We start from the raw sequence: 15,598 nt of genomic DNA on the forward strand, positions 1-15,598 counted from the left end.
GTGGGCTTCAAGAATTGGGAAAACTTGGTACAATTTGCAAATAAAAAGCGCGCGATGACTAATAAATAAACAAATAAATAACTGATAAACAAAAGAAACCGTTATTTTTCAGTGTGAACGTAGCGTACGGAAGTTCGCGTTCCAATTACGACCGTCGATGCCCATTTGGTATTTTCGCGTTTCTCGCTTACTGTCCTCGGTTTCGGTTTAGTTCTCTTTCTCCGGACAAAATCAACTTTATTAAACGATCTCCAAACGATCCCCCACTTGGTCGCCACACAAACACCGAAGCTCAAAAGCCGACGGCTGAATCTTTTCACCCCCGGAAAAACCCAGAAAATCCCGAGAAACGACAAAGTGCGTGGCCCCCCAAAAATAGAAGAGGAAGAACAACAAAAACAATTGAGAGGTGAAACAAAGGAGACGCGAACTAAAAACAATTAAGTTGTCCAGTTGTGGGCGACAGAAGGTCGATTCATCACGTGATTGTCGGGTTTGAATAATACCAGAGCCCAGAATGTAGCAACTAGCTCATTATCCTGTTTGCAATTGCAGGCTTTACATAACATCGGAAGCTCTCGTTTCGAAGGAGGAGCAGCGAAGCAGATTGGCAAGTGGAAAATCAGTAGCTGGGCACTAGGTGGAGAAGTCAGGCAGCACCCACGCAGGACCAGCAGCGAAACAGCCCCACCCCAAAGAGCTTAACAGGACAAGGGAGGCAAACCCCCTTACAAACCGCCCGCTCCAACCCTTTTCAATCCCCCTACGCAACATGAACAACCTGGCTGACACCGTGGTCGTCGATCCTGGATTCGGAGGCGGCGACAAGCAGCAGCAGGCAGGTCCCGCGCCTCAGGACGCCAGCGTGGTGGTGCCTCCCCCTGCCACCAAGCAATCCTCGGCCCTGAAGAAGACCAGTCGCTACAGAAGCCGCTCGCTAAGCGCCTCCTCCACGGACTCCTTCAGCTCGGCCAGCTACACGGGCAGCAGCGAGGACGGCGACGATGTGCCGCCGCGGGAGAAGGTCCAGAAGAACTCGAAGGGCAGCTCCGACTTCTGTGTCAGGAACATCGCTGCACAGCACGCGTTCGGGCGACGGGAGATCGAGATCGCGGAGCAGGAGATGCCGGGCATCATCGCCCTGAAGAAGCGGGCGGCCGAGGACAAGCCGCTCAAGGATGCCAAGATCGTGGGCTGCACACACATCAACGCCCAAACGGCGGTGCTCATCGAAACGTTGGTGGAACTGGGCGCCAGTGTTCGCTGGGCAGCCTGCAACATCTACTCCACGCAGGTGAGTCCGGGTTACGACCCATCTGTCACGTCACATTCGCTTGGCTCGTTTACTGCCGCTTGTCGGATAGAGAAAAGCTCAGTCACGGGATAGCTGAGCTACAGATGATTTTAAAGGTTTTTAAATTAACTGTTGGAAAGACTTTGAGCTGGAGAAGTATTTATAGTTTTTTCTGCTACAGAACTCAGTGAGGTAAAGGCTCATGAAATCTTGAGTTCTTTCAAATCATGTGCTGTTTATAGGGCACTAAATCGATTTGTGTTCCAACTTATTCCTTTATATTCATTTAAATTCGCATTTATATTCGAGTTCGGTCACTTGATCTGGCTGGTCGCTTGGAGACAATTGTCGTCACGCCAGGCGGCGCAAACAAATGATCAATCAAGCCATGTTAATCAATTAAGCGCCCGCGGCTCAAGTGTTTGGCAATCGCTGAGTAATTGATGTGCCCTGAATTGGGTCGCAGTATCATTGCGGAGTGGAAGTTGTGGACGCAGTTCCATTCGCACTCGCAGCTTCGATTCGGCTGCGGTTTCTCCATTCGACGGTTCCTGCGCCGTAGCTGATGCAATTATCACGAGTCTGCCGGCTCTAAACAGTTTATGGGATCTCTAATGAAACGATCTGAGTGCGGCGGCACTCCCCCAACACTTTTGTGCACCTCTCCATCTAAACTTTTATCGCTCGTCACGCTGAATCACCCGTATCGCCCGGGGCTTATCAGCCGGGTTCGGAGTGCCTTGCTTGCCTTGGCGAGGGTGCAGCCCGATTCCCTATCGGCCCGATATAAGTCAGATATTAGCCATGCTTACCGCTTTCGGGTGGCTCGGCTTATCAGACTTTTTGACAGCAATGTGAAAAAGTAATGTTTGCTTTATTTATAAAATGATTTGTATAAAAATCACTATTATTAGTTTCCTTCAGATAAGACAAGTTTGAATTCAAATACGAATCCTTAGGTCCTTAAAATCAGGTTAAACTTAGTTGAGCTATAGATATCTTTTTATAGAATTGAGAAATCCAACAAAAATCTTACTGTTGAAAAAGAAAAATGTTGCTCTTAGGAAGATCAATTTATGTAAGAAAGGTTTTAAAGCAAGAACAAAGACTTAGGTATTTCTACAGAAGCAGTAGATAAATATTCAAGTGTATTCTTTGCTTGCAGAACGAGGTGGCTGCTGCCCTGGCTGAATCCGGAATCCCGATCTTCGCCTGGCGCGGCGAGACGGAGGAGGACTTCTGGTGGTGCATCGACCGCTGCGTGAACGCGGAGAACTGGCAGCCGAACATGATCCTGGACGACGGGGGGGACGCCACGCACCTCATGCTGAAGAAGTACCCGACCATGTTCAAGCTGGTCAAGGGAATCGTGGAGGAGAGCGTCACCGGGGTGCACCGGCTCTACCAGCTCTCCAAGGCCGGCAAGCTGACGGTGCCGGCGATGAACGTCAACGACTCGGTGACCAAGACCAAGTTCGACAACCTGTACAGCTGCAAGGAGTCGATCCTGGACAGCCTCAAGCGCTCCACGGACGTGATGTTCGGCGGCAAGCAGGTCGTGGTCTGCGGCTACGGCGACGTTGGCAAGGGCTGTGCCCAGGCACTCAAGGGACAGGTGGGATAAGCATTCATTTATTTACCGGAGCTCCACTCACATTTAATCTCTTTTAAAAGGGCTGCATTGTGTACATCACGGAGATCGATCCCATCTGCGCCCTGCAGGCCAGCATGGACGGCTTCCGCGTGGTGAAGCTGAACGAGGTGATCCGCAACGTGGACATCGTGGTGACGGCGACGGGCAACAAGAACGTGGTGGTGCGCGAGCACATGGACAAGATGAAGAGCGGCTGCATCGTGTGCAACATGGGCCACTCCAACACGGAGATCGATGTGAACGGGCTGCGCACGCCGGACTTGACCTGGGAGAAGGTGCGCTCGCAGGTGGACCACATCATCTGGCCGGAGGGCAAGTACATCATCCTGCTGGCGGAGGGCCGGCTGGTGAACCTGAGCTGCTCCAGCATCCCCTCGTTCGCCGTGTCGATCACCTCGGCCACCCAGGCGCTGGCCCTGATCGAGCTCTTCAACGCACCGCCCGGGCGCTACAAGTCGGACGTCTACCTGCTGCCCAAGAAGATGGACGAGTACGTGGCCAGCCTGCACCTGCCCACCTTCGACGCCCACTTGACGGAGCTGAGCGACGAGCAGGCCAAGTACATGGGGCTGAACAAGGCCGGTCCTTTCAAGCCCAACTACTACCGCTACTAGGAGGCCTCGGGTGCCGATATGCGGACAATAACGCCAGCAATTAGGAGAACCAACAACGCCAACGAAAGTATTGTCTTTGCGAAGAAGTGAAACTATTTAAACAATTGTTGACACACACACACAACACACAGAACACACAAAAGGACGCGGGAAGGAGAAGAGAACACAAAGTTACTATTACCATTGTATTGCTTAGTTTAGCTCGAGCGGAATTCTTGGTTGCTTTTCGTTAGCATTTAGCATTTAACGTCTGCGTCTTCGATAATAGTATTTAGCACTTGCTTTAGCCGCAGGAGTATTCTCTCTGTTTACTAATCCCCCATGACTTAACTCTTAACTAACCTAATAACTAATCTTGCCCCCGAGAATTTATCCCCTTGAAATGTTTTATAGTGAATTTATTTGAGACACTTCGATTGCTTATTAACCAGACTGCTCAAGTTTTTATGTTTCATTTCGAGCTGATAAAAGGGAATTGAACAAATCTTCGTAAGGAATTGAATTTTTGAAGCCAAGTTCTTCGACTCCAATGTCTGCAATACAAAAATCCACTTAAAATGTAAAGTGAAATCTGAACAATTATTTTGATTATGTACTTCGAATTATAACGTCTGTAATAAGTGATCGACTTTGCCTCTCGTATTGTTTACGTACTTAATTTGTTAATCGTTTATGTCCCCCGCTTTTGATAATGGCACTTGTACTTTCGTTTCGTCCGGAGAGTGTTGATGGAAATGCAGTGCAAAGTAATTCCATTTATTCAATTATATACACGCTGGCATATATATCAGATCGAGAACTATATATATACACTGCATATACACCTAATATGTATATTAGAGAAAAGTGAAAAATGTTTGTAAGAAATTTGTGAGAAACGCAAAACAATAAAAAAGGATTCTTTATTGAGCAATGTGCATTTCGATTGATTTCCCCCCCCGCCCAACGCCCAGGAAAAGCCGTCCTTGGTGAATTTCAGATGCATCACTCGTCTATTTCTCTTTTATTACTCGATACTTTGCCTTAAAATTGTTTTGTTTTTCTTTATAAAATGTAAACTACACGAGTTGTTATAAAAAAATCATACACTTTATGTATTACAATCGTTTCTTTTTCTCTTTTTATAATTTCTCCGTTCATCTTGTGCTTGTGGCATGAACTTTTACTTTTACTTAAATGCCGTAAAGTGCATCTCGAAACCCGTCCTAATTAGGTTAATGCTAGACACATGCGTCAACTAAATCTTAATCAAAGGTCGTGGAACAAACAAATCCAAGCGGAGCCGAAAGATACAGGGGATACAGGGTCGGTAAACCAGGCTGGCGGTGAGGCGTACTATAGTAGCTGCATCTGGAGAGGATCGGCGGGGTGGACTTAGTCGAGAAAGTGCGGCTTGAGGTGCTTCAGCATGCCGAAGGTGCGGAAGCGGCGGATCTTCATCACCTTCATCAGCTCGTCGTCGCAGATGGCGAACTGCTTGTTCTTGGGGTCGTACAGGTCGCGCTCCTTGATGATGGCCCACACCTTCTTGACCACCTCGTGGCGCGGCAGCGACGACTCCCCCATCAGGGCGCTCAGCTCCGGCGAGAGGTTGTAGGCGCGCGTGAAGCCGGTGCTCTTGCGCCCGGTGCCCGTTCCCCCGGCGGCCTTGGCCTTCTTCTTGGCGGCGGGCTTCTTCACCACCTCGTAGTCGGAGTCCGAGCCGGCGTCGCTCTCGGTGCCCGAGTCGTCGGCGTTCAGGGTCTTGCGCTTTTTCTTGGGCGCCTTGTGCTTGGTGGGCTGTGGCCGCTTCTTAGGACCCGGCTTCTTCTTCTTCTGGGCCTCCTCCTCACTGCTGCTGGGGTCCTCCTCCTCGCTGGGCTCGCTCTCGTCGTCGGGATCTGCGTCGGGGTCCTTGCCCTCGTCGTCGTCCTCGTCCTCCTCGTCCTGCTGCTCGTTGATCACCTCCATGACGATCTTGTCGAACTCCTTCTTGCGGCTCAGCAGGGAGCAGTTCAGCTTGCCCTCGACCTGCTCGCGCACCCTCTTCGCCGAGATGGTCGCCAGGTCGGCGTCCTTCAGCACCGCCTGGATCTCGCGTCGCAGGTCCTCGCTGGAGATGTCCGACATCTTGTTCGCAGAGTGCTTCGTTTTCCTGCGGTGCACGTACTTCGTTCTACCTGCGGGGCACGATAAAGCGTCTTTTCGGCTGTCCTGACTGGCGTCCGGCCACTGTGGCTCCGCTTCCACTTACCAGGGGCTCTCTTTTCTGTGGTCTTTTCACGTTTTTCGGGCGATTCTTCGGCGGCTAGCAAGTCGGCTACTTCTTTCCGTTTTTTCTTTACACGGCGTCTCTATAATGGAATGGAGTTTGCCAGCACTGCCGGCGGCGAACACTTTACAGCACTGCCCTCATTGGTTGGAGCCTCGAGATAGTAAGCACTTTGGTTGGAAACATAAATAGTTCTGATTTCTAGATTTGAAAATCCGTATACCAACAGAAAACTATCGTTTAAGTTTGGAAAACATTACTCTTTTTTTAAAGAACAAAATATTTTTGTATTAATTTAAACTTCATTTTGAAAGCCAAACTAATTGTTTTTTGTGTGGTATATTCATGGAGCTTAGTATTTTTTCAGAAGACCAAGCATTTTCTAATGTTTAACCTGCGGTCACACTATAATAAGAACGTCGCGTATTTGTTAAAAACTAAACTAAATAATATTTAACAACCGTTAAAAAAACGCCCCGCGACTCTAATCGTTGCGCCGATGTGCAATAAGTTATTATATTTACGGTAAAACGTCCATGTGTCGCGAAAATCGATGGATTTGCAGCAGCTGCAGCAACAATAATAATATAGAAAATACCAGCAACAATACACACACACAACAACAACAACGTGCGCTGAGGTAATTTTGCTATTTTTTATGCTTCTTTTTTGTGTTTATTTATATTGGTTGTGCGTGTTTGAGTATGTCTGATGTGCGTGAGATTCCCGTCTAAATTTTATATTTTGCTGCAATGCGGAGCACGGATTTTTCATGCGGTCCCCCTTTTATTTAATTGCATTTATGTATATCTAGTGGGCTGCTTTTAATCCACTTTTTGCGAGGTATTCGCAAAGTTTTCTCACCTCTTTATGTCTCCTCTTCGTCGCTTTTTGCGTCTCCTCTTTGTGCTGCTGCTTCGCGTCTTTGTTTTGCCGGCTTTTCGATGACGTTTTTGTTGTTTTCTTTTGTTTGAACATGCGACGCCCTTTTTTTCAATTGGAACTTTTACGGGTCTTATATATTTAACATTATTTACTTAACTTTTCCCACTTATTATGCGGTTATTTTTTAAAATAGATTTATGAAAATGTATATAGTTAATTGTGTTAGGATATAAGTTTAAACTTTACTTTAAGAAGGCTTTGTTTTTTGTCCTATACATAAAAGACATAAGAATGTGTACATATAAACACACATACATATGTTAAAATATAAATAATATATGTACATATGTAAGCCAAACTATTTTTAAGCAAATCATATGCCTGCATATGCAACCTTTATGCTAAGCGTTAAATTAACGTTTCTCTGTAGGATTTAACTTTTAGAAAAGAGTAAACAAAAGTTGTTGATTTCATAGGTGTGGGAAGGATATATTCATAAATTAAAATGTTATTGGATGTATTGAGTGTTTATTTATTGCAGCGGCTGTGCTCCGCGTTGTCAGGCAACCATTCTTATTTTTTTGACATTTGTTGTCGCCTCACAGTGCATGCTAAAAGCATACACCCGAGACCTGTTGCTACTTGCCACCCACAAAAGTGTAGGCATACTTTTTGCTGTCAGTGTGACAGACAAATTTTATATTTTAGCTCTTTCTTTGACCAATTAGTTGTTCTTGGCATAGTTTTTTTGAACGATCTAACATTGCTCATTTAAGTAATCTCATAAATTATCACAGATTATGAAATTGCCGATGAAATTGGATGTTGCTTTTAAGTATTTGTTTATTTTAATAAATTAATGGGTGATAAAATATACAAAGCCGAATTTTTAAATTAAAATTAATAAATACATATTTTAACTTTATGTTTTTAAGGTCAGCAAATACAAAAAAGAATTACTTTTTAAATTGTTTTGCAAGACTAGGGAGTAAATCTATTGAAATTCCCCGCTGTCTTCTACAATCTTTGTTTATAGCTGCCTTAAATCTAAACGCTTGCTGGGCCGTTTCGTCATTATGAAACGACGTCAAAGTAAAAGCACTAAGAACTTTCGCACGGTGAAAAATGTTTTTCAATTTTCCGCCGCTGCTGCTGCCCCGAAAAAAATAAAGAAAAACTTTTTTCGCCCACGCCAAAATTTCTGACGCGCTCGATCTGTGTTTGTCTTTGCGCTGTTCCCATATTTTTTATGCTACCCGCTTTATAATTTATGCAGAAAAAACTAAAAAAATATGTATATGGGCAATGCCTGCATTTCGACGATCGGGAGTGGAATGGATTTTCGCAGCATTTCTGCCCGAGAGTAACGATCAGGGGGTGTCTTGGGTGCACAGTGGGCCATAAAAGTCGGCCCACTCGTAACTCATAGGCCAAACTATTTGTCTGTGACCCTGGACGAGGTGCTTGACAGTGGCAACAATTAAATTTCGATGGAAGTGCACATATATTTTTATGTTTCTAGCATGTGCACTATAAATTTGTCGGACGCCGAAATTCGCGAATAAATTCCCTTTTTTCGCCGCATCTGTTTGGCCCTGGCATTGCACTTGCAACTTGGGAAATGAGAAGTTGTCCAGATGAAACTTTTGGAAAAGGAATGGCCATAATTTGAAAGCCCGGAGTCCAACAAAATTAAGCCATAAATTGCCTTTTTAAAAGCGGTTTGTTTTTTTACATTGACCAAAATGTGTCGCTGTAAATTAATCTAATAGATCTAAACAAACAATAATTAAGATTACGGCTGCAACCGTGTATTTGTAGATCTACTGTACTCTTGGGTGGGAATAGTTGTGCGAGTTGGCAACAAAAGGCGCCATAAAAAGAACGCCCACAATTATGACAAAATATAAGATGATGCCTGGTTATTCGCCACCCATTTGCCCGATTTTCCCCGGGGGCAGAAAAGGCTTTGACGTTTTCGCCCAATTTGGCTATAAATTTGAAAAATGATTTTCTACAAAATTCTGCTCTTGTCAGTCGAAAAGAACAAGAATTTGTGTCGCTAAATCAAAACGAACGACAACAAAAGTCAGATCTGAGTCAATTTTCTTATTTTTAGTTGCTGTATTGGTATGGGCTTTATTTTATTCTTTTAAATACATATTTCTATTGGCGAATAATAAAGCAAATATATATATTCGTGCTAAATATAACCCAATTAGTTGTCGGCGTTCTAAATTTATTCTTGCAGTTTACTTTGATTTTGCTTTGCCTGAATTCCTCAGCTGAAAATCAATTGAATGAGCAATTTCAAGGGGGATACTGATCGGGAATTAGTCATGCAGGTGGTTCTTTCTATATCTTACGGCCCAGCACCATCGACATCGAATCAATTCACAGTTTGGCTTGTGTTTAGAAATTCTACAACCATCATAAATTATATTTTATATCTTGAATCGATTCCCCAACGTCCAATTCCCCAATTTGTGAATTTGTTTATTGGCTAAAAATTATGCTGCGGATCTGGCGAAAGTTATTTCAGAGACGTTGCTTTTCAAGGTCGTTTGGTTTGGTTTGTTTGCAAAGGATTTTGCAGTTAAGATCTCTGCTTTGGATGTTGGCCAAATAATAAATATTATTTTTTTCGCATTTTTCATTTGGCATACCTCATCGTTGCTACTGTGCTATGTGGGTAGGGAAAATAAAAGAAAGGTGTCGGGGACTGGAAATATTAAATGGGGAAATATATTTTAGGAAGTCACTCATAAATAAAATATGTATATCAAAAGTGCTTAGGCTATATTTGTATGGGAATTTTGAGTGGTTAAGGATGCGTTGAACTTGTGGAGGTTTTCTTTTAGTTGGTTATAAAATGTATTATATATTATACGATTTTTAACTAAGATTGGCTAGAAATACAGAAAAGGATGTACATATTTGATTCTCGGAGTATCATATGCGGAACGAATAATATTGAACTAGACTTCTAAAGTATTTTTAATTGCTATATTGTGACAGACAGGGATCCTTTTCCAATTATGTCTGACCTTTGAGGGACCTTCGCTTTTTTCTGCCGAAATCAAACCCATCCTAAAAAAATTTGACTAAGTGCAGGCACGCGCCTTGACCCAGAAACCCACTTCAAAAGAAAGCCCAAATGACGTTGCGATCCCAAATACCTGACCGAATGAACAACTCTCCTAAGTGTAGGGTGCTCGGAAAAACTGACCGAAAACTTTTCAGAAAACTTTTCGAAATTAAGAGCCGTGCGCCGATCGTCGGACTCTCCGGCGAGAGGATCCCTAGTTCTATTTTCGAAAGAACGTTTTCGAAACTCGGAGAGTGGAGAGCGAGCATCGGTTGTTGTTCGTGTAGGAAATGTGAAAGTTCATTGTTTCATTGAGGAAAAATGGTGAAAAAGCCAAATTATCTAACAGTGGCGAGATGCTGCGCGGATGCCCGAAGATTCGAAGACTCGAAGATTTCAGATTCGGATTCGGAATTCGGAATTCGAAATGGGAGCAGATCGGCGGGCGCCCGGAATATCTACACTTAGTAATCTCTGCGGAGGTTTCACGTTTGAACGTCTCTCGAACGAAGCACAGACGATTTCCACGGAAAAGCGCAATGTGAAAGCCAAAAAAGACTAGAAATAGCCTGGCGTGACGTCCCACACAGACGACAGACAGCAGAACGATTAGCACCGTCAGTAGCGGACTAAAGCGAACCGAGAGAGGATCTAACGCCCCGATCAAACCGATCAAACCGATCGAACAGATCGAACCGCCGATCCCATTGATCCCAAAGTGCCTAGTCTAAGAAGTGTTACGAAAATGCCAACATTCCATCGCTGAAACCGAAATCCGAAACCGAGAGAACATAGATTCCTGCCGCCAGCAGGTGGTTGTGTCACGCGAGTGTCCCAAGTGATAGATAAGCTCCAGGATGTGTCTTTAAAGTAAATCCCCGACGCCGAACACCGAGCTGCGCTAACAAAGCTGCGAGAACAAAGCGAGGACTGCACCACCGGGTGGTTTTAGTGGTTCGCGGGGACCATGCCGGTCATTGCCGACGCCGCCAGCGATGAGCCACCAGCGAAATGTTGCAAACATTGTGAGGGTATGCCTAGATCTTACATCCAACCTATCCAACCAGTCCACCTAGCCAGCCCCGTACTGTTTAAACAACGGCCGGAAAAGTGCAGCGGGTTCGTTAACCGATTCCGCCGCGGTTGTTGGCTATTAACTTCGGCCCAAAATCCAAACACAATTGAAAGATTTATGCTTAATTTCATCCCCCGCGGGCTCCTCGAATCTCCCCCGCCACTTGACTGGCATTAACTTTGCTCTCCATTTGTTTGTTTTAATTTTTGTTGCTCTTTGCCCGGGGCAGCAATTGCTGGGCACTTAGTTTTTCCTGCTAACAAAAAATGAGAAAACCGCTGACGCGTCTACTTAAAATTTTTCGGCGGTGGAAAGTCATGACAGCCAACGCCACCGGCTGCGAAATAGGCCCCGAGATTAGCTAGGGAAAAATGGATTTTCGCCGGGATTTTGACAACATTAAAATTGTGACCGGAAATGTCAAAACACTCTGCACAGGAAACTAATTTAATTTTAAAGGAGATTTTTGTGTTAATTATGTTCCTCGATTGTAGTTAAATGTGCATTAAACATTTGTATTAGTAGAAATTTGGGGTTTGCGCATAAAAGTTAAAAGTTTTTCTTATATTTGCAAACATCATTTTTCTAATTTCAATAGTTTCCTCCAATCAAATTATTTAATATTTATTTTTATATTGTTTTCTTAATTTAGGGTTTTCGTGTATTATTATTATTTTTTTGTTTTAATATTATATTATTGTTTACACTTCAGTACTTCACTTTTAATCTCGCCAAACCAAAGTTTAAAACTAATACTTTTAAAAACACTGGTAGTTTGCCTTACTTACGTTAATTAAGCAGAGTGTTGTCCCTAATGAGGGGAGGCTGTGCGTTTTTTGTTGCCTTTTGGCCGTGCGTTTTCTGCTTGGCACGCGCTCAATGTCAAACTGACCAGCCCACCGCCTCCGCCCCCTTCAACTCCCCAAACCAAAGCCACCTGCCACCCCCAGCCCTTCCCCGCATTAGCTAACGAGCTGTTAAAAATAAAGCATTGTAAAATGTTGTCAACAAATGCAGACATTGTATGAATATATATTATAACGAGGAACCCAGTATATATGCCAAAGTTAAGCAGAGCGTGGGCGAACCCCAGAAAACGCAACCGGGGAATCGAGAAACGTGCGGGAAATATTTGATACAGATGAAAGAGAAAAATGCAGCTCATATAGGAAGATATCTTTCGCAACAATTCTTTATTACAGAGGGCCAATAAATATTATACTAGTAAGGCCAATAGGACAATACATATCCAACTTTCCGTATTCAATTATTACAGCATACAAATTCATCTTTTATCTTCCGTCGAACAAATAATCAGCTGCTGCCACTTGTTGTGGCCCACAATAAATAAGCTATGCTCAAAAGCATTTAAAAATAAATAAATTACTCTAATACCCAGAATAAAGTAAACTAAAAAAACAAGCAACACGCGAACAACAAGCCAAGCCAAATCATCTTGGCCATATAAACGACTTGTTTACAACAATGCAATCTTGTTTACAAATAGCAGAAAAGAGGAGAAAAAATTCCATTTCTTGCGGCTAATCGGAACGTAAAATTTTCCAAGCCTTGACACTCTTTTAATATATCGCGCACATATATTTTTATTCCTTTGATATATAGTCAATGATTAGACAACTGCAGCTAAAAGTAAAAAAGTTTATTTGATTTTTTCGTTTATTGCTTTTTTATTTACATGGAAAATGGGCGGCAGGCTACTCAACAAAATTAGCTGCCGTGCGACAACAGCAGAAATAAAATCTAATTTAATGAAAATCAAAAGGGGGCAGCCCAACTTCTGCTGCCCCTTTCCAGTCAGTTTTCCCTTTTTTTCCGTCGTGTTTATGACCGTTTTCATGTAATTTTTAGTGTTGAGTGGGACACAAGGTGTTGTCGTTTTGTGTTTTCCGAGTGCGAGCCTCTTAAACACTTTGAAATGAGTGTCGCTGGGTCTATTTCCAGTCGCCTCTTCAGTTTTTCCTTCCTACCAATTGAGTTTCCCTTCGACACTGGGCATTCCTGACATCTCTTTCGATTGTGTTCATGGGAGAAGAAAATGGTGCCGAACTATGCATTTGGAAGGGGGAGAATTCCTCATTAAATTGTTATAATAACTTGTATTATTAATAAAATTTAGATCTATAAAACTTATCTTACATTGATAAGCCAACCTAAACGTTATTATTTAGTAAAATAGGGCCGACGATATTTCCTCTCTATAGACTAAACACTTCTAACCCAAAAGCACTCAGCTTGCAATTGCAAAGTCAATCAACTTGGAGGCTTTTCCAGCCAGCCGCCCATTGGGGAATTCAGAATTTCACTTACAACTCGAAGAGCCGCGCACAAAGTGGCAAATAAATTTGCACTTGCATCATCATCCCCATTGCCATATCGTATTGTGCCGCTTCGAATGGATTGAGTAGGAATACGCCTATGAATATTGATATTCCGTGGCAGCCAGAGCGTCGTGTTCGATTGTTTTTCCTCGCAGCGCGCGAATGTGTGAAAAACATGCCTCAAAACTGCCGAAAAAGCCAAACGCGCACATGGAAATTGCGGCCGGCTGTGTGTATTTGCATTTTGCCCATTTTTGTAGTCGAATTTCTGCTGTTGTCTGAATCAGCCGTCCTCCGTCGCACTCTCGGCCACTCCGCCCTCCCTTTTTGACGTCTTTGGGTGAGCGTGTACAACGCGGCGTATGAGTATTGAAATTTTATTGCTCCCGCTTTTTGTTGTTTGCGTTGTTGTTTTCTGCTTGCGCAATGTTTACACGCATTAAATGGCAGCGTCCAGTCAAAGTCAAAATCCGTGTACATGAGAAAGAGAGAAAAGAGAATCGATCACTGATATTTTAAGGGTAGAAGTTTGTCTACTCAGGAAAAAAGTTTTTGGATATTTTGAATACTTTCTCCGATATAAATTATAATCGATTCAAAACTTCTAAATAAATAGTTTATTATTTGTACCTAATAATTGAAAAAGCGTAGAGCTTCTCTTTTTGTTTTCGGCTATAAGCCAAATGTTATACCTTTTCCCCCTCTCACATGTTGTGCATTACTTTTGCATGTTGCAGACACATGTTCTCGAACGAGAAACCTAAACAACAACAGCAACAGGCAGTTTTTCGTGAACGTATATGTAAATCCCCAGCGTATGGCATTGCTGTATATCCCACATTGTCCAGCTTTACCTCGTTTTGCAATTTCGCTGGCCAAGAAATTCGTTGGAAAATTGGGAAAACGAAAGCGCACGCATTTGTGCAAATAAACAATGTGTGGGCGTGTGAGGGGGTGGAAAACAGGTGGGGGTGGTTGGTGTGTGGTGCTTTGGTGCTCCGGGTGCTGTTTCAGAGGATGCTGCACACATCTACGCAAACTCTGAATAATTTACAGTGGGTATTAGGCCTACATGTGGGTGTTTTGGATATGAAAATCAGAATGAAAGATTAACGAGATTCGATGATTGTTTTATTTTATTTTAAAAGGATTTTGTTAGAACACGCTTAATGCACTAGTTCGCTGATTCTGATATTTAAGTGGCACAAATTAAAGCTTTTCTATGACATAACCATTGAAGGTAAAGCTGTTCTCTTGTTCTTCATTTTGGCGTCTGCTGCCTTCTCTCATTTTCCTTTAATAAGCCAAATAATTGCCTCTTGCCTCGGGAAACTATCGCACTGCATTCCAATGCCAGCAAATAATGGAGAAAAGCGGGAAAAAGTACAGAGAACGACTAAAAGGAGAGGCATTTGTCTCTGGTATCCCAGGTTTTCAATCGGCAGGTGTTCCCTTCGTTGGATAAACAAATTACCTGCTCCCCCTGCCACTCTTTGTATCAGTGTGTTTTCAGTCTTATTGGCAAGTTCTTTTCCTGATAATTTAGAGCAGTTTTCATGTGGGAACCGTGTGTCTGTCTTTGCAAAGGTCGTTCTTCATGTTTCACACTGGCTTTTATTTAATAAACCGAATCGCCTTGCCGTTCTTTTCGCTGGCTGCACTTACTCGCCCGTTTCGCTTATTGAAATGGAATCCCATGAATTTTTTATTGCAAATGCAACAATTTGTATTCATGGCATCGCTCGGGTCGAGTTCAAGACCCAAGATTCTCGATTCGAACCCGGGATGATGTAGCATGACCATTAAGGCGGGGAGTGGGAAGAGGGGCGGCGACGACCTTGATTTTGAACTTATTTCGATGAAAATTGCGGCATTTAAATCGAGGACAATGACTGGGCTAGACGAAAGAGGGTTGTGAAAAAAGTAAGAAATGTACAGGAAATCAAAGTACCTTTATATTCTTAAATTTAACTAACCAATATCTCTCTAAGTAGGGATTGCACCCGTTGTAATTATTTTCGGGATAGAACCATTTAGCTGCGTTCCAGCCCATAAACACCGGGCAAACTTTTATGATTACATCGTGGGGGGATGGAGAGCTCACTTGGGCAACACTCTTGCCAGTGACACCCCCTACTCACCCCCTACTCACTTCCTACCTGCCCCATCTACCCCGAACACACCCACAAAAATACACACATTTCGGAACAGAGTCCGGCGCACGCCTCATTAGAACACCTTTCAGTTTGCTGTGTAATTTTCGCAACATTTTTAATGGCGTGCGGGGACATTTTGGCACTCGAGTGACCGTGTGCGTTTTACCTACCTACCACCCCCCCCTCACCGCGTCGCCTCCTTCTCTGAATTCCCTCGCATTTTCTTTGGTTTTCCCTGGCTG

At 43.6% G+C, this 15,598-nt stretch overlaps 3 protein-coding genes across 4 annotated transcripts in view; 2 read left to right on the forward strand and 1 right to left on the reverse strand.

Annotated features, from left to right (window-relative positions):
- Nucleotides 1-187: 187 nt before the first annotated feature.
- Nucleotides 188-4,475, forward strand: LOC108099177 (adenosylhomocysteinase-like 1). Of its 2 annotated transcripts, none has more exons than XM_017202538.1 (4): nucleotides 188-493; nucleotides 556-1,294; nucleotides 2,460-2,909; nucleotides 2,969-4,475. In XM_017202538.1, the coding sequence occupies exons 2-4, from the start codon at nucleotides 773-775 to the stop codon at nucleotides 3,560-3,562; spliced, it is 1,566 nt and encodes a 521-aa protein (XP_017058027.1). In that variant the 5' UTR covers nucleotides 188-493; nucleotides 556-772; the 3' UTR covers nucleotides 3,563-4,475. The 2 variants fall into 2 exon arrangements, with proteins under 2 accessions (XP_017058027.1, XP_017058028.1); XM_017202539.1 differs by having other exon boundaries at nucleotides 188-488.
- A 56-nt stretch (nucleotides 4,476-4,531) lies between these two features.
- Nucleotides 4,532-5,930, reverse strand: LOC108099178 (upstream activation factor subunit spp27). Its single transcript, XM_017202541.2, has 2 exons — nucleotides 5,796-5,930; nucleotides 4,532-5,721 (listed from the first exon to the last, which is right to left on the reverse strand). Exon 2 carries the CDS (start codon nucleotides 5,669-5,671, stop codon nucleotides 4,937-4,939), a length of 735 nt encoding a protein of 244 aa, XP_017058030.1. The 5' UTR covers nucleotides 5,672-5,721; nucleotides 5,796-5,930; the 3' UTR covers nucleotides 4,532-4,936.
- Nucleotides 5,931-10,269: 4,339 nt separating this feature from the next.
- LOC108099106 (myocardin-related transcription factor B) overlaps nucleotides 10,270-15,598 on the forward strand; it is a 39,067-nt gene continuing 33,738 nt past the window's right edge. The window contains 1 exon segment of the mRNA XM_017202428.2: nucleotides 10,270-10,817. Coding sequence (XP_017057917.2) covers nucleotides 10,754-10,817 — 64 coding nt within the window. The 5' untranslated portion in view covers nucleotides 10,270-10,753.

This window comes from Drosophila ficusphila, unplaced genomic scaffold (genome assembly GCF_018152265.1).
Source record: "Drosophila ficusphila isolate 14025-0441.05 unplaced genomic scaffold, ASM1815226v1 contig_288, whole genome shotgun sequence".
NCBI classification, from domain to species: Eukaryota; Metazoa; Arthropoda; class Insecta; order Diptera; family Drosophilidae; genus Drosophila; species Drosophila ficusphila.